The 24,731-nt window shown below is 38.2% G+C and overlaps 1 protein-coding gene across 2 annotated transcripts in view; it reads right to left on the minus strand.

The window, feature by feature from the left end:
• The window catches only part of LOC311065804 (uncharacterized protein), a 32,058-nt gene extending 10,304 nt beyond the window's left edge, over positions 1 to 21,754 (minus strand). Inside the window, exons 1-2 of one of the 2 annotated variants that reach the window (XM_084086554.1) lie at positions 21,596 to 21,754; positions 435 to 1,273 (exon numbers count right to left, since the gene is read on the minus strand). In XM_084086554.1, the coding sequence (XP_083942680.1) occupies positions 435 to 1,200 (766 nt within the window). In that variant the 5' untranslated portion in view covers positions 1,201 to 1,273; positions 21,596 to 21,754. The remainder of the gene's footprint in view (positions 1 to 434; positions 1,274 to 21,595) is intronic. The other variant, XM_084086553.1, reaches the window with a different exon arrangement.
• Positions 21,755 to 24,731: the final 2,977 nt, after the last annotated feature.

Consider the following 24,731-nt stretch of genomic DNA (forward strand, 5'->3'; position numbering starts at 1 on the left):
TTTTCTTTCTTAACTTTACGTTCACTTCAGACATAGCTGACCGTGTTTACGTGAATGCTCACCAAGACTGGAAATTTTACATTATTTATTAGAAAAATTATTTGAAGACTACAAATGAAAAATATATATTTAACTTATAAAATTAAATATATGCCAAAGTGGCTAGTACTGTAGGAGTGACTGCGTTACATGCCACTGCTGAAATCCACCCGCATTTGGCGGGTGCTAATTTCAAGCCCTGTGTATATATATATATGTGTGTGTGTGTGTGTGTGTGTGTGTGTGTGTGTGCATTTAACATACTTTTGAAATATACTCTAACTATAATGAACTATTTCACTATGAATGTTACTACATAAACAAGTAACTAAGTAAAAGAACATTGTAATTACAGTTATTTAGGTGAATGTAGCATTACTTCATCTGTACTATACCTATTTCCAGTCGAGTCCTGTTGCCGTCCAATTGACTCATCCCGTTGGAAGTGGATACAGGCTTTTCATTAGGTGGTGCAGTTGCAGAAGGGCTTGTCTGGAGTGAAGGGTTGATTGTTGTATGTACTGTGGCCAAACTAGCCAGCACACTATGAGCTGTCTGAACTTGTGGTTTGTTCTGGGCATTCTCTCCACCAAGATATGCTATAGCCTCTGTTGACACCCTAACAAAGCCATTTTCTTCAGGTATTACCACATCACCTGACCCAACGGATGACAAGTCTTTGTCTTTAAATTCAGTAAATGTGTCATCTGACATTGACTCAGTCTCATCAACAGTCTCTTCTTCTTTTCCAGCGGCATCTTGTGGTAGTATGACATTTTGAGTAGAACCTCTTTTCACTCGGTCTTTGTGTGATACTACAAATTTAACCCTTGACCCAGTTATCTCAGTATGTGACGTTTTTTCTGAAAATATGTCCTCAGTATTTCTGCTTTCAGTCCATTCATTTGAATGTCCAATTGATTTCATGAAACTTTTCCCATAGAAGCCACGAAGAAATGGTCTGACAACTTCTAATGCAGCATTGGCAGTCAGTCTATGATCAGTTTTTTTGACAAGTACATAAGTCTGTTTTTTTGAACAATAGGAAAACAGGCTATGATTTGAATGAGTGGTCAGAGGAGAAAGAGAGTTTTCATGGACATGACTTATGATTGGATGAATTAGAGGCAGTAGAAGAAAGAGTTGGAGTGGAGGTACCATATTGACAATCTGCCCTACAGTGAAACTGCCTATGGGTGTGAAATATGCTCACCGTTTCTTCTCATTTCTTCTCCTGCAGAGAGAAACAAATACATTAAAATTAAACTCACAAACAGTGTTGAAAACAAGCCATTCTCATTGGCGACTGATAGAGCATTTGAGAGATAAATGCCTATTGAATGAGAAAAATGTATAGACATACTTTGCACCTCAGCTTTTTAATGAATGTTCAAAGAAAACATGATGGATACATCTTTTGCTGTTGCTTTCCATTTTATCAGGTAGTTGTTGCAGCTTCAATTCAGTATACAGCATCCCTATATGCATCAACTAGGCTATTTTAATTGCATATTATCATATGCTACCCTAGTCAAAAAATAGTATACTTAAATATAATTTATTCATATGTACTTAAGTATAACTAAATGTATTTGTGGCACACTATAAATCGGTATACTTAAAGTCTATTAAATTGGAACAACTAATTTTGTACCGCCATGTCATCCAAGATGTTAATGTCTGTCTTTCTTCAGTTGAAAATAAATTAAGGTTTTTAAGAAAAACATAAGTCCATATAGTGGACTTCAATGGGGTACAACAGTTTAGGTCCAAATTGCAGTTTCAATACAGCTTCAAAGTGCTCTATATGATCCCAGCTGAGGAATAAGGCTCTTATCTAGCAAAACAATCTAAATCAAATAAAAGGAAATACACATTTATATACTTTTTAACCACAAATGCTTGTCTTGCACTAGCTCTGCAATGCGCCACGCATTAACAAAACCGTGTTAAAAAAAAATGTGAATCTCTAAAGATGATGTCGTCTTGCACATGCGTATTACGTGTACAGTGTATGGTGTTTCATCACCATCTAACGGTCTGGCAGCAGAATACAGCGTTTTTTGTCATATTCGCAAATCCATGAGAATGGGGATCGGTTTGACAATGGTGTCTGTCACATTGTCAGTCTGTTTTGATTTCTGTCTTTGTCTGTGGTCTGTCAATTAGTTCTGCAGGCTGTTCCATAAAACAAGATTAGAATACAAGCCAGGCTTATTTTGGTTTGTCAGACTTATTGTCAGTTGATTCTGTTTCATAAGCAAACTTAAAATAGTTCAAACTCAGTTACTCTGGCAACTTATGCTGGGAAACTAACCTGGTCCAGGGCAGGCTAAGCCTCAGTTGTTACACACATCCTCTAACACTGACCGTCAGGAACACAATGATATTACCACTGACACTCTCTCATACCATTATTGGACTTTATTAACCACTGTTAGTCCAAAAATAAATACACAGTATACAGAAAATCAACTTAAATAAGGCTACAATGATAAATGAGAAAATATAGACCTACAAACGTGTTAAATTATATTGTATATGAAATGTTTATGTTAACGTTGTTTATATACTGTATATACAGTGAGGAAAATAAGTATTTGAACACCCTGCTATTTTGCAAGTTCTCCCACTTGGAAATCATGGAGGGGTCTGAAATTGTAATCGTAGGTGCATGTCCACTGTGAGAGACATAATCTAAAAAAAAAATCCAGAAATCACAATATATGATTTTTTAACTATTTATTTGTATGATACAGCTGCAAATAAGTATTTGAACACCTGTCTATCAGCTAGAATTCTGACCCTCAAAGACCTGTTAGTCTGCCTTTAAAATGTCCACCTCCACTCCATTTATTATCCTAAATTAGATGCACCTGTTTGAGGTCGTTAGCTGCATAAAGACACCTGTCCACCCCATACAATCAGTAAGAATCAAACTACTAACATGGCCAAGACCAAAGAGCTGTCCAAAGACACTAGAGACAAAATTGTACACCTCCACAAGGCTGGAAAGGGCTACGGGGAAATTGCCAAGCAGCTTGGTGAAAAAAAGGTGCACTGTTGGAGCAATCATTAGAAAATGGAAGAAGCTAAACATGACTGTCAATCTCCCTCGGACTGGGGCTCCATGCAAGATCTCACCTTGTGGGGTCTCAATGATCCTAAGAAAGGTGAGAAATCAGCCCAGAACTACACGGGAGGAGCTGGTCAATGACCTGAAAAGAGCTGGGACCACCGTTTCCAAGGTTACTGTTGGTAATACACTAAGACGTCATGGTTTGAAATCATACATGGCACGGAAGGTTCCCCTGCTTAAACCAGCACATGTCAAGGCCCGTCTTAAGTTTGCCAATGACCATTTGGATGATCCAGAGGAGTCATGGGAGAAAGTCATGTGGTCAGATGAGACCAAAATAGAACTTTTTGCTCATAATTCCACTAAACGTGTTTGGAGGAGGAAGAATGATGAGTACCATCCCAAGAACACCATCCCTACTGTGAAGCATGGGGGTGGTAGCATCATTCTCAGCGACAGCCCAGAAACCTGACTGATCTAGAGAAGATCTGTGTGGAGGAGTGGGCCAAAATCCCTCCTGCAGTGTGTGCAAACCTGGTGAAAAACTACAGGAAACGTTTGACCTCTGTAATTGCAAACAAAGGCTACTGTACCAAATATTAACATTGATTTTCTCAGGTGTTCAAATACTTATTTGCAGCTGTATCATACAAATAAATAGTTAAAAAATCATACATTGTGATTTCTGGATTTTTTTTTTTTTTCAATTTCAGCCCCCTCCATGATTTCTAAGTGGGAGAACTTGCAAAATAGCAGGGTGTTCAAATACTTATTTTCCTCACTGTATATATATATATATTTATATTTATATATATTTTTTTTATTATTATTTTTTTACATAAACAATTGATAGTATACAATTTAACACGTGACACGTTTGTAGGTCTTGTATCATTTATCGTTGTAGCATATATATATATATATATATATATATATATATACACACACACACACAATATACTGTATATATATATATATATATATATATATATATATATCCTACAGGTTTTCTTTTCTTACTAGCTGAATGTTTTATGCCCAAGATTTTATTAGATTTTAAAGATTTATGAATACATTTCTCTCTGGTTTTGTTTGGCAGCTGTAGTACATTTTATGGTTATCAGAGAACATTAAATTGAAAATTACAATTTTTAAAATCACAAAATTAAAAATAAATAATTACAAAAGCACAGCATACATTTTAACTGGTAAGATGACTCTAAGCTTAGTAATTGACCTACAGTATGCCAGGAGCCTACATTTGATTTACCCCATTACAATAGTCACCCTTTACAGTTATTGCTATCATAAAAATACACTTGTAGGTTTAAAATTCTAATGTCACATCTAATGTCCAAATTACAAATATTTTAGCATATATATATATATATATAGTATGTACTTTATTATATCTTTCAATTCAAACTAGGGCTGTCAGTTAAACGCGTTATTAACGGCGTTAACGCAAACCCATTTTAACGGCGTCAATTTTTTTATCGCGCGATTAACGCCTAGCAAACTTTGTAGTTTTTTTTTTTTTTTTTTTTTTGACATGCTTTTGCAACAACTAGTAACGTTAGTACAACACCACCGGATCTAGCTAGACCGGAAACAAAACAACAGGCACGCCGCACACACTTGTTTGGGCTTGCGAGCCGGCCAAAGAGTGGACGAGAAGCCGCGTCTATGGACAACTTGTATCGCACATCGGACGCGTACTTTCTCAGTTTATGGCCAGCAATAAAAGGTGTGTGTACACTCATAGAGAATAATGTGTTCGAATTTTAAATACGAGGCGCTGCGCTTCGCTTCTCGTCCAGTGTGCGACCCCCTTTAACATTATGTTTTGAGTGGATGAATGATGAGCGCGAGACGCCGAAATGGATGCCAATAAGATTCTGAATGGAAAGTTTAATTTTAAAAAACTGGCCAAAATGTTTCAGTTGACAAGACAAAAGTGATCTGTGTGTTTTGTCATTGTGAACTGAGCTATCATTGCAGCACGTCCAGTCTGAAATGGCCTACTACTTGATGGCCAAGCACACTGATTCGCTGATGCGAATTCTCCACCCCCTCGTCAATATTAGGACCTCGTCAGTATTTCTTTCACCCTTTTATTGATGGACAGTGTTACATTGTGTGAGAGATTATTTGCTCCAAGTGAGAATGTTAGTGTGAAATTGAACACTACAGTATGCCAATGTTGATTTCAAAAAGAAACATTTGCTCAAAGCAAGCCGATCCACTTTTCCATGTTGATAAGAGCATTAAAATGAGAAAAAATAATGGGACAAAAAGAAATCAAGAGACATTTAGAATAGATAAAAATGTGCAATTAATCGCGAGTTAACTATGACATTAATGCGATTAATCGCGATTAAATATTTTAATCGTTTGACAGCACTAATTCAAACACATTTAACACAATTATACAAATGGACAGTTCATTTAAAGACATAATATTTTCCCCCAGTAAATATTCCTTACTTTTCCTTCTACTTTTTTTCTTTTGTGATAATACCCACAAACAGATAGCCTAAAAAACATAATTAGAACAATAACCAATAAGTACATAGTTAGCTATTTTTACATATGAAAAAAGGGGAAAAAGACAAAAAATATATATAAATAAATATTAATAAAAAGTAAACATTCACATATTTATATCAAACTCTTAATGACACATAATTCTTAATATTATTTAAATATCAAATATTCAATATTAAATAAATAAATAAATAAATAAATAAATTAACAAATAACTATAATTAAAAGGGAGGGAGGGTTATATAAAAATGTAGTTAATGTAGGCTAATATGTATTCCTTTATTTTATGGAATATATTTTAGAGCACATATCTTTTCAAACGGTATACTTTTGCTCTTAATTTCATGTTATCCTCTCCATAGTACACTTTAGAAACTAAATCTAACCAATAATTTAAAACTGGGGATTCTTGCTTTCTCAAAAAAAAAAAAAAAAAAAATTGCATTAAAAGCTGTAATTCTCAGCATTCTAAATAAGTATAAGTCATCTTTATTAAGTAGCATAGGTCCTATACCCAAAACTATATTTTGTATCTTTATTATATTTGGTTTCTTAAAAAATTCTTCCCTGAATTAGGCTACTTCTGTTCAATCTTTTTATGTTTTTATTTTTGAGTGTAATGAGCTATAAGTTCACTGCAACTTATCCAACATCCTAAAGATAAATTATTATAATTAGAAGATATTTCTGGAGTTATAAAATATTGCATATTAATTTTCCAAGCAAAATGTATATTTTAGACAGAATTATTGCGCTCCTATTTGGCGTGCATGCGCGCAGCAGCGCTCGTTCAATGTGAAGTTTAGCAGCAAAATGGAAATATTTGCACGACTTTCTAACATTTACAGATGGACCTGTGAAATGTAAGTTTTGCACTGAGGAAGAAAAAAAGACATGTCTCAAACGCATAAAACAGCACAAAATAAACACTGTTTGATGGTGGATCGATTTGATCCACGATCGACCTCTAGGGCTTCTTCAGAAACGCATGCACACGCAATTATCTAGACCAGTGGTTCCCAAACCTGTCCTGAAGGACCCCCAACACTGCACGTTTTCTTTGTCTCCCTAATCAAACACACCTGATTCAACTCATCAGCTCATTATCACATGGGTTAATGAGCTGATGAGTTGAATCAGGTGTGTTTGATTAGGGAGACAAAGAAAACGTGCAGTGTTGGGGGTCCTTCAGGACAGGTTTGGGAACCACTGATCTAGACAAACCTGGATCAAATTAGTGGGATTGTGTGAACTTCAATGACCTTTTATGAAAAACTCTTTATCCCCAGCTTATTTGTTAGGTTGGTAACACTTTACAATAAGGTTCATTAGTTAACTACATTAGTTAACATTAACTAATAATGAACTGCACTTATACAGCATTTGTTCATCTTTGTTAATGTTAATTTCAACATTTACTAATACTTTATTAAAATCTTGTTAACATTAGTTAATGCACTGTGAACTAACATGAACAAACAATGAACAGCTTTATTTTTATTAACTAACATTAACAAATATTAACAAAAACAGTAATAAATGTATTGTTCATTGTTAGTTCATGTTAGTTAATACATTAACTAATGTTTAATAAAGGAACCTTATTGTAAAGTGTTACCGTTAGGTTCATTCAAGTCAGGTGTTGGAATTTAATCCCTGCTTTTCTTAGCGTCTTTTATGGAACAACCCTCAGCTCTGTCTTTCTCCGTCCCCTGCCTGTTTGTTTTTATGGTGTTTGATTGATTGTTAGTTCAGTTCAGGTGTGTCTTGTTAATTTGCTCTTCAGATCTGTCTATTTAAACCCTTTATTTATTTATTTATTTATTTTTATTTTTTTATTAAATCTTTAAGTAAAGCTGCTGCATGTAGATCCTGTTTCATCCTTGCTGCAACCCAATGTAACAGTGTCGTCTGTACGTGGAAAACTCAAAGGAAAAACTTCTCCGTTTTAAGCATATCGTTGTCTTGTAAACGTACCCTAAGACTAGAAACTAAACAAGACAGTGAAAACTAAACATGACTGTTACACCTATCTGGTGTTTACCAGTAAAATCTATAGCTCTATGTTACTGGAAGCAGGTGAATTAGATGTAGTGCAGTGCTCTTGCATCACAGGACTAGAAAGGTTGTGTGCACAGAAGGCCAGACAGGTAAATATTACTGTAGTAGTGTACTTGTAAGCGTATGTTGGGTTTTTCACATTGGCCTGAACCATAGGCCACTGGCCACCCTAGGTGATATCCTAAAATTCAAAACTATGATTGGCCATCTCCAGAGTCAGAGGAAGGGCCTTCAACAAATTGAGATATAACCTTATTGGCTATAATGTACATACTACATTTGTAACCATAAGGTAAACACAGTAAGTAAGAAACACTTTACAGTTCATATGCGCCTCACTAAAAAGCATGGATATAGGACTGGTGAAAATTAGTGCTAACATTATATAAATAAACAGGCATAACCTGAATTATATTTAAACATTTAGCATAAATTAAAGATAAGTAGCATCAATCACACACAGCTCTACTATCATTACATACAGCAACTCATTCTGATACGTGCTCTTAAAAGTACAGAAATCTTCAAGAGCATTCCGTTTGTGTGAATAGTTGTAATAGTAGTGGATATAACTACAATAAACTTAGTAGTTTTATGAACCCAAATTATGGAGCTTTATTGTATGCTGCAGTAAACAGGTAGGTAGATAAACTTAACTTTAGACACATAATGACAATGTCACTTTGGTTTTTCTTCTAGGCCAACAAACGTTCAACAACAGCCTTAAATTGGCCAATGCTCGACTGTCGGCTTGGTGTGTCACGGGCCTCACAACCTTAATGAACCCTTGAATTAACGTTACAAAGAGATATTGGTTCAATGTCGCTTTTACACCCGCAATTAATGTTGAAACAATTGTGAGATTTCAGTGAAAAATCCATGTCTAGGGTCATGCCCCCAACTTACTAATAATTATCCATACTTAGAATTATATGCTCTGAATGCCGAGCCAAATTGCGGGGGCCCCCTGGTCTGTGTCTCACTCGTTTCCCCTCAGAGAACTGTGATCACACTAGGTAACCGGCCATTCTCTTTTAGTCAAGTCTTTCGACACAGACCTCTCTATGGAAGAAGGCCCCCACAACCCTGGAATATTCCTACACAACTGATTCTGATAACACAGCCCCTTCATAGAACCATATGAGCAATCTGAGGTGCGGTGTGATATTGCATCGGTGGTAATTTACAAATAATGTGAGGAAGTCCAATTAGCTGCCGTGCAAATTTCCTCCACAGAAACCCCCTTAAGCAGTGCCCACAACAATGGCTTGGCTCTAGTAGAATGGGCAGTGAGGGGCTTCCTTCCCTACACACTGCTATGCCACTGTGCCTTTAACAAACCAGTGTGACAATCTCTGCTTAAACATTATCCACCCCTTTCCTGGCAAAACAAACAAATAACTGCTAACACAGTTAGAAACCATCAGCCTAACATTCCAGTGACAAGATTCAAGCACACTAAATCTTGAATCTTGGTGGGAGATAAAAAGCAGAGAGCCAAAAGGGTAAAGATGAGTAGGTGCTGGGGACTTTTGGTATAAAAGATGCACTAGTCGCAGAGTGATGCCTGAGCCATCCACATTGAACTTGGTGTAAGATAGGTGGCTCAAGTTCTGCTATGCACTTGGCTGAAAGCTAGTGTGAGCAAGAGAGTTGCATTGTACAATAAGATTCTCAAATTTACTTACAGCAATGAATTGAACAGTGATTCGCATAATGTGTCCAAGACAGTGACTAAGTACTATGATGGGAGGATAGTCCTAGAGGTCGGACAGAAACAGCGGACCCCTTTTAAAAAAATGGCACATCAGCAAATGTGCACGTGGAAACACCTCATCAGACCCAGAGTGACAGGCAGATATTACTGATATACCTTTAAGGTTAAAAAAATACTTGCACTGCTCTAGCAGTTCCTTTAGAAATGTCAAGATGTGAACTATGGGACACTTAGCTGCCACTATTCTGTGCTGCTTTCACCACAAAACAAATATATTCCACTTGATCTTGTAAACATGTATTGTAGCAGGATTACTCTGAAGAGTGTCAGCGACATTCCGTGGAAGAGTTAGTTCTAGTAAATTGACCCTCTCAAGAGAAAGATCCACAAATTCCAGATTGCTAGGTCCAGAAGTATTATCAGGCTACCCCGCCTGTGTCTCTGCGGACTGGAAGCTCGTACACAAAAAGTGGCCATGAAAAAGACAAAATTCAGTGCAAGCCCCAGATTATTGTCTGAATGAGAATACACTTTTGGTAATTTAATTTGAACACTAGAGTCTGCACACGGGGCACGAACATTGCTGTGTGCTCCCACGCTTGATGTCGCATCTTTGCCCAGATAAGAAAATCATCTTTATGACAAACCAACCGCAGAGGAATGCAAGTAACCGCAGCAACCACGTTATTCGCGTTTTCTTTTTTCATAAGGCTATACCCTTCTTGTTTTGAATTTTGTGCATGTGTATTGAATGTTAAATAAGTTAATAATGATAACAAGGCTGTTTTTATTATGGTGATTTGTACAGAGGCTACGTGGATTTGCACTTAAGCCTAAACAGACAGTAAATGAGAGATCGGCAGAGCACGTGCGATTACCTGCGTCTGGCTTTGAGGTCAAGTCATATTGGTGAAAAGGTTGCCGTGTCCTGGGAAAGCAAAATATTTGTCGTATCATCCTTTTAACATTTAAGGGTATTTACCATGAATGGCGTCAACACTGGCCAATGCATTGATCAATGCTATTGGTCTCAATTAAGTGAAGCATTAGCTTCAGTGTTACCCATGCGACGCATTGCTGGTGAAATATCAGCAGAAAGCCTCTTATCCAGTCAGATTCGAGGATCGGAACTAACTGTTATACATATAAAAATAGCCTAACAAGCTTATTTTCAGGTTTATGCTCTGTTATGTGGATCCTTATTTTGACATTCTCTTCTGTTTACTTCATTTCCTGTTTCAACGCTGTTTAGTTTCGGTTACATTGGTTACTGAATATGTCCTTGTTTTTGTGCATGCTGACCACATCGGAACACTTATTTATATAGCAACAAATTAATATAAATAAATAAATGGCGATAATACTGCATATTGCGCTATTGAGCCACTCAAAATTACCGTAAGGGAAATTCCTTCACCCAAACAGCCCTAGATCAGCCCCCACATTTGGATGCCTTGGAACATGCATTGGCCTCAGTAAGCCAGTTGAGTGTCTGCTCACATTAGAATTGTGTAGGCTAGCTGATGGGGATGCAGAGATTACAGTTCTCCCTGCAGGTTTATATAAGAATCCACTGTGGTATTATCTGTTCTCAATAGAACCTGCTGTTTCCAAAATGACAGAAGAAACTGCTTCAGAGCTAAAAAAAATTCTAGGAAATGTATAGGCTGCTGCCTCTGGAGGGTTGACCACCTGCCTCATACTACACGTCCCTCCAGTATGGCCCCCAGCACACTGAGGCAAGCATGAGAAATTGGAACAAACTTGTTCCTCTGGGCAACCCATGTCAGGTCTAGGTGCAAAGAGTGTACCCATCTTTGCACACTCCTAATATACAGACACCCCAATGAAATTACTGCAATCTTTGATGCCATCAACCTGAGCAGACATAAGCACAGGCGAAAACGCACATGCGCTTTGAACCAAAAATGCAAGCATTCTTGGAATGCCCTCACCCTGCCCTCCAAAAAGTGGCCTTGAAAAAGACACAAGCCCCAGATTATTGTCTGAATGAGAATACATTTTTGGTAATTTAATTTGAACACTAGAGTCGAGGGTATGCTCCGACGCTTGATGTCACATCTTTGCCCAGATAAGAAAATCATCTTTATGACAGTTCTCACTCCCCTTTCCCTCAGCAGAGATATTGCCACCTCAGCCTCTTTTGTGAACTTTTTCAGCTTTACTTAACTCCTGTGCAGGAGTCTGACACATGTCTTTCTGACACAAATACACGTCTTTCCTGTCTATCTTTGTAGACCAATCGCCCCTCCAAATTAACAGTAGCAACTGCTGATATCTTCACACTTGCCCTCTTTATTAACGCTAGGTGATCTTGTCTCTGGGCTGAATCCCCTAATACTCTTGACTGTAACACATCACAAAATATAGGCCAATGGCTCAAAAACTATATTCTGTAACCATTTTTGACTGTACTCAGCACCCAGGGGTAGGTTTCATGAGTGTGCCACTCCAGCAGAAACAGTGACAGTGTTTCCACTACTTGGTTGACTCAAGCTCCCTAAGCACCCTGCTGTGGGCACTCAGGGCTGGAATTTGCCTGTAAATGAGGCTCTGACCACTTGGAATTTGAGGATGAAGCAGTTTTCTCATTTCTATGCCTTTATTTTGACCAACATTCATGATAATGAAAGGGGAGATGTTGGGACAGGGCTCACAGCCTTTATTAATTATCTGTGTACATTCTGTGTGTGCTTGTGCAAATGTGAGTTGGTATACTTTGGGCTTTGAAAACACACTCTGGGCAACTAGAGGGTTGTCCTTCGCAGAACGGATGAAATATCACTGGCTTCACTCCTCTCAGAAAATCATGAGATTGCCACTACCCCTGCTTCTTCTTCTTAAGGGACCCGCTTAAGTCTCTGCGGTACTGGGGAGCGGTGATGGTGAGGTGGCCCCCAGCCCAAGCTACCTGTGGCCCTATAACATAAGGAAGATGCTCTGCTGGACAGCCTGTTCTTTAAGGTCACCTACTGTAAAACCCCTGAGCAGCTGAAGTAAAATGCAGGGAAGCTGCTGACACCTGCGCCTGCTTGTGGGGCAATTAAAAGCTTCATCCTCCTTTTTTCTTGACACAGCGGGACTGCATAACTGCCATCGTTGACCCGAAAAGTCCATCTGGGGACATAGGCACATCCAGAAACACCACCAGATATATAAAGCTGCTTTTCCACTGTCGGCCCAGTCTGAGCCAGGGCTAAAGACGTGCCGGGAGGGGCCAATAGCCTTGGACCGCAAGCACAGAGGCCAAAATCAAGTTGTGTTTCCACTGTTGGGCCAGTAGCCCCACAGCGCTACCCTAAAGCCCATCCTTTACACGCCTCTATAGATTGACTTCACACAACCCCATAATTTCACCAGCTGACTGAAAACTAGCTGAATGAGCAGCAGTGTTGACCATCTCCTGACTCAGGTAAACTCCGCCTCTGTTCATGGCCACTCCTCAAGCCCCAGTTGGCCCACTGTGGACCAAGGTATTCGGCGGGCCAAAAAACCCTGGCCATTGGCACAGAGGAAGCCCCGACGAGGCCCGATCAAGCCCCGGAAGTGACAGTAGAAACACGACTGGCCCTGGGACGCACTAGCATGCTTGCTTTTGGCCCAACAGTTGAAACACGGCTTACATAGTTTCCTAGCGTTAGTACCGCTCATTAACTGGGTCCAATTCATCGGAATTATCCGCACACACACATTGGATTTGGCACAGGTTTTACGCCAGATGCACACTCACATACACTCCTACAGCCAATTTGGCATGTCCAATCTGTCTTTGGACTGTGTGGGGGAAACCAGATAACCTGGAGGACACCCAAGCTGACATGGGGAGAACATGCAAACTCCAAACAGAAAAGACTCTTGGCTTAGCTGGGGATCTTCTTGCTGTGAGGCGACAGTGCTACCCATTAAGCCATAGTGCCACCCACTAAGCCACCACGCCGCTGAGCCATCCAAAAACTTCCACAATGGACACTCCACAAAGCCTTTCTGTCATCCTATCCATTTAAAAAAAAAAAAACATTGACTTCTATAGTATTTTTTTTCCTACTATGTAAGTCAATGGGTGCCATCAACTGTCTGGTTACCAACATACTTTAATATATCTTATTTTGTGTTCAACAGAAGAAAGAAACTCACACAAATTTGGAACAACTTGAGGGTAAGTAATGACAAATTTCAAATTTTTGGGTGAACTATTCATTTAAGCACTGGCCCAAATGGCACACTTCATGTGCATTGTAGTCTTGTGGACTTACAATGGCAGCAAAATGCTTGTCTGTTAAGTCCACAAGACAGTTGTTGATATGCGCCATTGATGCACACTTTTGCAGAGCCAGCAAGGCCATGAGTTTGGCAGCAGACTTATACCCGACAGTTAGGGCTGTCGCGATAAACGCAATATTGTAGTACCGCGCTACTTACAGGCCAACTGCAGAGGAATGCAAGCAGCAACCGCGATATTCGCGTGTTTTCTTTTTTGATACGTCTATACCCTTCTAGTTTTGAACTTCGTGCATGTGTAGTGAATGTTAAATAAGTTAAAGGGTTAATTCACCCAAAAATGAAAATTATGTCATTAATGACTCACCCTCATGTCATTCCAAGCCCGTAAGACCTCCGTTCATCTTCGGAACACAGTTTAAGATATTTTAGATTTAGTCCGAGAGCTTTCTGTCCCTCCATTGAAAATGTATGTACGGTATACTGTCCATGTCCAGAAAGCTAATAAAGACATCATCAGAGTAGTCCAAGTGACTACAGTGGCTCAATCTTAAGTTTATAAAGCAACGAGAATACTTTTTGTGGGCAAAACCCCAAAAAAGAACGACTTTATTCCACTATTCATTTCCTTCTCTCTGGGCCTCGAGTTAGTTCACGTAGTATAACTGCATAGCGCATCTGTGTTGTATGTCACATGCATCACACACATGACCAGCGTCGGCCAATAGTGAGCCTACGTGTGACGTACAACACAGATGCGCTACGCAGTTATATTACGTGAAAAAACTCGAGGCCCAGAGAGAAGGAAATGAATAGTGGAATAAAGTCGTTATTTTTGTTGTTTTTTGCACACAAAAAGTATTCTCGTCGCTTTATAAACTTAAGATTGAGCCACTGTAGTCACTTGGACTACTTTGATGATGTCTGTATTACCTTTTCTGGACATGGACAGTATACCGTACATACATTTTCAATGGAGGGACAGAAAGCTCTCGGACTAAATCTAAAATATCTTAAACTGTGTTCCGAAGATGAACGAAGGTCTTACGGGCTTGGAACAACATGAGGGTGAGTCATTAATGACATAATTTTCATTTTTGGGTGAACTAACCCTTTAATAATGATAACAAGACTGTTTATCATGGTGATTTGTACAGAGGCTTCATGGATTTGCACTTAAGACTAAACAGACAGTGAATGAGAGAGATTGACTGTGCGCGTGCGATTACATGCGTCTGTCTTTGAGGTTAAGTCATATATATTCGTGAAAAGGTTGTTGTGTCCAAGGAAAGCGAAATATTTGTTGTATTACCCTTTTAAAGTTTAAGGGTATTTACCATGAATGGCGACAGCGCTGGTCAGCATTCCACAGCGCGAGGAAGCCACGGGGAAAATAAATCAGCAAGTCACGCATTGAATCAATGCCATTGGTCTCTATTAAGTGAAGCATCAACTTCAGCGTTACCCATGCGACGCATTGCTGGTCAGCTGAGCCTTGAAAAGTGGAGCTTAAAGTTACAAATAATTAACACCTTGTTTCATTACATCTGTCTATCTTTTAATGAATCAGCATTTTTGAAAGTGTTCGTTGAATGAACAGTTTAATGACTCACTCAAAGACCATAAAAATAACCGTATAACCGTTGCCGTAAAAATAACTGTGCGCTGAGTGACAGCCTTTCAATGCGCAGAGACGCTGTTTAGTTTCGGTTACTGAAAATGTCCTTGTTTTTGTGCATGCTGAGCACATCGTAACACTTATTTATATAGCAACAAATAAATATAAATAAATCCAAATAAATAAATAAATAAATAAATGGGGATAATACCGCATATCGCACTATTGAGCCACTCAAAATTACCGCAAGGGAAATTCCTTCACCGCGACAGCCCTACCGGCATTCAAAGCAGCATTACATCACGAAATTGTGTACTCAGAGGAACACTTCGAGGGCTTAGGGTTCCATTTGAGACAGGGCCTAAGAAGAGCTTAAAGAACAGTCACGCAAGGGCGCAACTCCCATAGAGTGGAAAAAGAGAACCCTTTACTAAGTCAGAGACAGTGAAGGAATGTATGATTGAAGTGTCTTTTAAAGTAACCCAAAAAGAGTAAATAATATAAAATATAAATAGAAAAAGTAAATCATACATCCTGTTCAAATTCTAGAGTTGCATCATCCTTCAGACAGTGTTGTGAATGAAGGAATGAGGTATTTATAAACCTCATATACCTCAAAGGTCTTTGACCAAATTAGTTGAGTGAGTGATTCAACACCCCATAAAGACATCCACTTGATTTTGATTACTGAATGAATCAGCGTTATGCCGAATTCACACTGAACGATTTTAGGCCCGATTTTCGCTCGCCGACAGGTTTTGTGAGATCGCCGAAAAATGCCCGAAATCATAGGTAAATCGGTGCTCGTTCACGCGGCTGACAATTACGCAGTGTGAATGATCAAAGACGTGATCTGAGAGAATCGCTGACGAGTCGCCGACACCTGTGAGATATTTGGCATGCTAAATATCTAGACCTGTCGGCGATTCAAAATCCCACTGTGTGAAAGTGTTCTGACTACATTGAAAACTATATGAAAACTACATTGGCGATGACCTACAGCCAATGCGAGAGCAAGATACAGGGCAGCGGGGAGTTTGGGGAGGAGCATTTTCTTTTAAGCCCTGAACCACAACGTAAAAAAAAAAGAATCTGTAAAAAAAAAAAAAAAAAAAAAAAAAAATCTAGCATTTTGAGATTAAAGTCGAAACATTTCGAGAATAAAGTCGCAAATTTTTGAGAATAAAGTCAAAATTGCGAGAATACAATGTTCCATAGAAGTCTTAGAAGTTTTTTAAGAAATGCGCTCGTGAAGTCTAACTCCTTCTGACATGGATCTAAATATAATAGTAGCTTTTTACTTTCATCTGGGCTTTCAACAAAAGGAAATTCTACAGGTGCTAATCTACCAACATGGCATTACCATGGCGTTGTCTGTAGACGAGCACGAAGACTCCGCCTAGGTACCTCCGAGTAGGTATCACAATCCTGATCCAAACTTTATGTGGCACATTGACTCGAAGCCTACGTGTCTTCGTGCTCGTCTATAGGCAACGCCATCTGGGTCAAGAACACTTAACAGTAACCGTACTGTCTCCCTCTTCACAGTAAATCCTTTCTGGATATATTTTAATGCATCATTCTGTATCCAATCACTTGGCCGGATCCTGTGATTTCCTCAGATATAAAGCTGTCTATCCATGCAGTCTGAAAAGTGTTTTCGCCTGTTAAGTCTATTCCAGCGCAGTATATATTTTGTAACGTCCTAAAACAAATGGTAATGCCATGTTGGTAGATGGTAGCTGTAGAATTTCATTTTGTTGGAAGCCCAGATAAAAGTAAAAAGCTTCTTTTTTAGAATTTAATTTTTTTTAGATCCATGTCCGAGGCAGTTCGACTTTTCTCAAACGTATTTCTTTACACACACACACACACACACACACACATAAAAAAAACTTCTACGGAAGACTGTATTCTCGTAATTTTGACTTTATTCTCAAAATATTACGACTTTATTCTCAAAATATTACGACTTTATTCTGGTAATGTTTCGAATTTAATCTCAAAATATTTCGACTTTAATCTCGAAATATTTCAGCTTCACTCTAGAAATATTTCGACTTTATTCTCGTAAATGTAGAATTTATCCTGCTTAAAAAAAAGCATTATTATTATTATAAACATGGAACGGCTAAACCACCTCCACTGCCCGTTTCAAGCATCGGCTCCAAAAGTGTGTCCGGAAAGTGAGATAACATATTCTTTTGGTTCCCCTTTTAGTGATCGCTACAACCCCTTAATCTTGTCACATTTGTAATGTATTAGTTACTTGCATTATCGTGTTATGTAGGGAGCTGTTCATGAAAACTGTTTGTAGTATTTTGGGATGGAAGAGATGACTGGAGTAGAAGAGCTAAATAACAATTAGGCATTTGATCTGAATTATCGTAATGTAACACAAATTGCTTTCACTTATTGATGACATGATACTCTCGGGCGGCAGGCACAGCAGATTCCGCCATAGTCGTTGCCTGTGTTGCATAGCGCGTACGTAAATCTGGGCATCAAGATAGGTGTGTGATCCTTTGGGTAGGGGCATGTTTGTTTTGGCGATTTCAAATATCAACAGCATTTAAACTGCACCTTTAAACTGTGTAAATACATTCAGATGCAGCTTCTTTGCCACCTCTGCAGTGCAAAGATGGCTTTGGTTGATACTGATTTAGTTGGTAACAGCCTATATTTAATTCAAATTTAATTGACTAAATTTAAGAATTTAACATTAAAAATGACATACATATTTACAAGTTTAGAAAAAAAAATACTGAATATAAAAATTGCAGTAACCAGCAATATTAACTTCTCCATTGTTGTTCAGTCATTGTACAAGTAGGATGGTTGGTCAGTGAAGTATTTGTCCCACCCCTCCTCCACTCTGATTGGACAGTGACAGTGACAAGCTCAGCGTTTTACCCAACCTTGAAAAATGTTCAACTCTCAAATATTATCAAAATGCAGTCAACAGTTTGCCTATAATAGCACAAAACTTTCAAATGTTTTACGCACCATTTACATATGGTAGGGAGCAGGTGTAAATTTCTTTCATACCAACTAACATTTAGAAAAAAAATTAGTCGGAACAGCTTTACGAATGATTTACACCAAAAAAAATTCTGCTTGTGTTTCATGAATGAAGCCCATTGTCTGTAAGAATTGCATTAAAATATCTGCAAAGAGAAAAAAACGTATTGTTCTTTAACTAATTATGAATGTTTTAACAGCTAAAAAAAATTGTAAGAGTAATACAAAGACTTTCAAGTACATTAAAAAAGAGTAAAATAAAGTAAAACTAAAAAAAGAAGTTACATTCCGCTTGGTTGTATCAAGAAAGTTTTCAGTTGAAAGAGAGCCTGTTACTGCAGCTAGTCTCCCTCTTTTCCTTTCATGCACACTCAGAGTCCACACAGTCAGACATTTCCGTACATTTCCGTGAATGTTTCCAGGCCCAAACAGAGGCCCATTTGTAGTCAGAGCCCGTTTAGCTTTAACCGTTTAACTGTGTGTGTGTGTGTGTGTGTGTGTGTGTGTGTGTGTGTGTGTGTGTGTGTGTGTGTGTGTGTGTGTGTGTGTGTGTGTGTGTGTGTGTGTGTGTGAGACTAAGGTCAGAACAAGCCAGGTATCAGCAATCACAACAGCTTAGAGACACATGGATTATTTGTATTTGATTGTATTTGACATACATACAGCAGCCGTTTACATAAATGATTCAACACCCAAGGAATGTCTCATTAATTCCTGACCAGCCATAAGATACTTTGTGCAACACAGATTAAATGAAACTGCACATATAAGTTCATGCACACATTTTCCACGCCTGACTGATGACTTACTTTTTATGGTGTTTCTTTTTTTCTAATCATAGGGCTGAACGATATGAAATACCCATAAAAATGTGTAAACATTTTTTATACAGTAGGCTCATATGACACTTACTAATAAAGTGTCTGTGGATCCTCCACTGTCTCTCAATCCAATATCTTCTCTGGTCAAATTCATTCTCTCTATTTTCTTCATGAAAACAAAAACATTTTAACAGGTCAAAATGAGGCTTTCCATAAAAAGAAATGTTACTGTAAATGTTACTGTAGAGATTTCAGTTTTGATTTTCAATTTTAAATCAGCTTCTGCTCTATCCAGTTCAATAGCCATGAGGTCATTCAAAGGCTGTATGAATGGAAAATGTCAATGGGTTAATGCTGCTTTTATCTCTATTGTCAGTCTGTGTAAAGTCACTTTTTGCAGTAGGTAATGGTGCGTTCAAGTCCTCCTGGGAAGTTCGTCTTTACTAGGTGGGAAGTCGTGTTTACGACGGCTGGTGCGTTCAAGTCACTTTCGGAGTACTTTCTCTTAATTAATTACACAATAATACAGTAAGGTTCTTAAACTCTTGTTCTAGAAAATGAAGAACAAAGAAATGTGCATCAGGTGTATTTAGTTTTTTTTTTTTTTATGTTTTTAATTAATTTATGAAGCCACTGCCAACTTTATTGTTACATGTTGCATTGTTATATTATAATGCCATCATATTCTGTGCAGGCAATTAGCTTACTGTGCTGTAAATAGAAAAGCCTGACAATATCACTGCTAAATACCTTTAAGTATTGTGGTATTCCGCCATGTTTCTCAGTGACACGCCCCCAACTCATAAAGATCGGGGCTTAGAGAAAATCCCGAGCTCCCCACTGGTATTTACACATTGTGGTGGCGTTCATGTGCGTTCAACTCGTAAATACGATCTATATGAGATGACTTGAACGCACCATAATACTGTATACTCTGCTGCAGCTGTGGCAGACAGAATTAAACTAAAACTAAAACTTCAATTCTGTCTGCCACAGCTGCAGCAGAGTATACAGTATTATGGTGCGTTCAAGTCATCTCATATAGATCGTATTTACGAGTTGAACGCACCATAATACTGTATACTCTGCTGCAGCTGTGGCAGACAGAATTGAAGTTTTAGTGTTTTGACAAACCAGTAAAATAAAAAAAAATCAATAAAGTAACAAAGACAAGTCAATTAACTTGTGGTTACCAAAGCTTGGTTTACCACTGTGAAGCCAAACAAGGTTTCACAGTGTGATGAAATTACACCATGTGAGTATAAAGTTGCTCAAAGGTTCAGACAACCTTTGTCTGGTTAGTTTCAATATCAATTGTGCTGTGTGTGTCTAAGATATCGAGTAAAAACCTGTTCGGACAGGATTATTAATTAAATTAATAGAATTTTGATTGAATTCTGTTGATAAATGGCATTTACCTAAAGCTAAAAGAAGTTTTGTGCCTCTAACAAGTGCTTTCAACCTTCTGAATGGTATGCAGAAAACACTTGTGTTTTGCAACAGACTTGTCCCACCACACAGAACGCAATTGAATGCTTTTTATTTATTTAAAATATGCCTGATCAATTGAACAAGATTTTTTTCATTTGTTCGTGTCATTTCAGAACAGGCTCTTTTCTTAATTATTCTCAACAATAGTTTTATATAAAAATAGATTTTAGCAAGTGCCCGCAATTACCATGCTGAAACAGTCTGCTGCAATTGTTGTGGTTGTGTTGGTTCATTTTCTTCTACCTCAGGATCTCAAACATACGGCTCTATTACACTGCTGGCCATCTTGACCATCAAAACTCACATCACACATGCTGTGAAGGAGTGTTTTTGACAGAGTGAAAATGAAAATAGAAAATAATCCTTTTTTCCCCTCTTTTTTTTTTTGGTGCAAAACACTTCATAAGCTAACCTCCAGAAACATGATATTAAAACTATACAGTTAAAATTACTTTCCTGTCTCAGCTTAATTTAAACCTAATAAATAATACTTGTTAAAGTAAAAAGCACATATTAGGTTACCTAACAAAACATTATGGTGTATACCCGGGTAGCAATTTTGTGTGTTTTTGTGGGAATGTTTTTTTGTTTTTATCATTCGATGCCGGTGGGCATTTTAAGTATGGAGTATGAGCCTTTAGCATAGATAAGCAATGTGCTGTCCAGGGTTGTGCTACTAAACATGCGACAGTCGATTTCTTTCTTTTCTGTAGGCCTGCGTAGATACGTCCTCGAGCGCAACGATATCCGTAACGCAACGAAACGAAAATTAACAGTAACATATCTCCAATAAAGCATTTTCATCTGAACATAAACGCTTCGTGCGAGACGTCAAGTCGAAAGAGTTTCCCTGGGCAGGTAGCTGTCATGGTCATGAACCGTCTTATTACACACGCGCGGGTGCGCGTTTTCATTAATATTTAACAATGTGTTTCAGAGAGGAATAAATGAAACCTTCTTACGTGTGAGTTTGTCGTTTGTTGCAGTCAAGTAGTTGGCGTCGTGTTCATTCATTTTTCATTTGTATTTCCTTCTGCGATTCTGCCCGTGGAGAGACATTGCGGCACAAAATACAGCCCCTATGTTCGTTCGTTCGTTCGCTCTCGCTCTCTCTCTCTCTCTCTCTCTCTCTCTCTGATGTTGAGAGAGAGAGAGAGCGAGAGAGAGAGATTGTTTTCTTCTTGAGGAACCTACCTCTACCTATATCTGTCTAAAATATCCAAACAAACAAAAATGTATGTGTACATAGGCTATAGGCTAAATATCTAAGAATACTTCTGAGATCAGGCATTTTCTGATTTTACAGGGATTTTACATTTTCTGAAGAAAATATGAGTGCATCTTGGATTTTCATTTCCATACATACAGGTAAGCATGTCAGGCTTTAGATAAGAAGACATTAGATATACTGGAACTGTGTGACTTACGCATGTACAATGTTTCAATTAAAGCCCTGGAAAATTTGCCAACAATAGGTTGGTGCACTGAAAACAATGTTTGTTATTTTCTTTTATATGTTTTGTTTCTTTTTTGTTATCAGTAAGTAGGGCCTAAATGTTTTGTGTTACATTGTATGTTATTTAGTTTAATGTTTATTGCATTATTTTCTGTGTTAACCTGATGGCTCCCCTGTCTCTTATGACTTGGTGTCATAAGATGTAATTAAACATATCATATCAATCTTTGCGAGGCATGGCATCCCCAAGACGCTGATCACAGATTATGGACCAAATTTGTATCTCAGGACTTTGCAAATTTTGTGTCATGATACGATTTCAAGCAAGTGACTGGAGATTGGCAGAACATGCCATTCAAACTATTAAAAATCTCTTGAATAAAGGCATCTGATCAAAAGCATCTGAATACTGGCATACAGATCTACTCCATTGCAAAGTGGATATAGTCTGGGGCCAACTTCTCATGGGGAGGCAACTGAGGACTAATGTGCCAATTCTTCCTCAGTTACTCAAACCTTCCCTTCCTAATGGTGATGCTTTTCATTCAAATGAGGAAAAGTGTGAACACTCAGAAGTATGACATGTGTCATAGAGTCAGAAAATTGACCAATCTACAGCCTGGATGTGAAGTCTGGTTTACAGATGTTAAAGCCCCTTGGATTGTTGTATAACAGTATTCTGTGAACAGATGTCATTTGATACCTTTCCCATTTCTGGAGGTTGAAAACTGTAGTAGCCTACACCTGATATTGTTCAAGATCCACCCACTGTATCTACTCCACATTCTCTTGTATTTGCATTTTGCACAGCCTGAAATAGTATTTACACAGCCTGAAATAGGCCTACAGAGAATCTGGTCAGGGAGAGTCGGGATTAAACCTAACAGACTAAACATTGATGTGTTCTTAAAATAAGATAATCTGTATTGTTTTTGAAAGTCATATGCAGGTACAATTTTAACTATATAAATCCTGTTTTCTTTTTGAAAAAGGGAGGTGTATGTGCAATAATATGGTAGTATGTGGCAGACTGAGGGGGAGACACGCCTAGGGAGAGGGGATGTGTCATTGTGATGTGCAGATGAAGTGAATAAACTTCAAGTTCATGCAAATGTGGGACTCACAGATGTTTTTCTTAAAGAGAAAACACAACACATTCATCCATCCAACATTACCACACTCGTGCACACACACACATTGGTCCACACACAAAACACACATTCATGTACACAAAACTATTTTGAGTATTACATACTTTCTTTTTCACAGAGATAAACTTTATCCTATTCTGAACTGCATCCAATATTCATTCATCCAATATTACAAAACACGTGCACACACACACTTGAACTGTCTTTGGTCCACAGTGACCCGCGACAAAAAAGTATTTATTTAATGTTCTTTATTTTATCACATCTTCCAGACAAAATATTATGACAATGTGTTGGGATGTTCATGTTTCACAAAGAAGCTGAGAAAGTTTTAGTAATAGCACCGTAACGGTAAATAAATGCCGCATAGCACATTTCTTATTGTTCATTTTGTGGCTGAACAATGACCAAGAAACTGTCTGAGCATGAGGTTCTTGATTAAAGACCTTGCAACAAATGATGAGGAACAATCTTCTGGTGCTAATCGTATTCTATGGGTTCTGTCAGAAATAGAGCCATGGGGTCATCTTGATGACATGTTCTGCAGGCAACCTTGCCTTGCCTATTAGGTTGGGATGAAGACCAGGACAAATTTTTATCCTTTGACCAGAATGTAACAGCAACCTCAGCTAGGCCCATCATCAGAAGATTGTTCCTCGTCTGTTGCTTCAAGGTCTGTAGCATATTCTCTGTGAACTCAGCTCTTGGAGGGCCACTGTCCTGCAGAGTTTAGCTCCAACCAACTCCAATTCACCTGCCTGGAAGTTTCTAGTAATCCTGAAGAGCTTAATTCGCTGAATCAAGTGTGTTTAATTAGGGTTGGAGCTTAACTCTGCAGGGCCGTGGACCTCCAGGGGCTGAGTTTTAGACCATTGACCTTGTGATACATCTTTGAATGCAGAGGTCTTTAACCCTGCTTCTTTGGACCACTGGCCTGCAAAGTTTATTTCCAACCTGTTTCAGCACACCTGCCTATATGTCTGTAAGTGATCCTGAAGAGCTTGATTGATTGGTTTAGGTGTGTTTGATTAGCAGGGTTAAAGACCTCAGTTCTAATGCACCTTCACTGCAAGATCATCCTGTATTCTCTTCTTCTATCAAGATCTTTGATCAAGAACCTCATGCACACACAGTTTCTTGGCCATTGTGCTGCCACAACATGAAAATGTGCTATGCAGCATTTATATTCTTAATTTGAAAGAAATACTTTTTTTGTAGCAGGGGCAAAGACAATTTAAGTGTATGAGTGTGTGTGTGTTTGTGGTTCAGATATTCCCAACATTATGGGGCAAAATGTCCCCACAAAGATAGTAATACCAGATATGTTTTAATCTTGTGGGGACATTTTTTTGTTCCCCATGAGTAAAACAGCTTATAAATCATTCTAAATTATTTTATTTATTTATTTATTTTTATGAAAATGTAAAAATACATAATGTTTTCTGTGAGGGTTGTGTTTAGGGGTTGAGTTAGAGGACATACTATACTGTA

This window comes from Abramis brama (genome assembly GCF_963993115.1).
Source record: "Abramis brama genome assembly, chromosome: 16".
Taxonomy (NCBI): Eukaryota; Metazoa; Chordata; class Actinopteri; order Cypriniformes; family Leuciscidae; genus Abramis; species Abramis brama.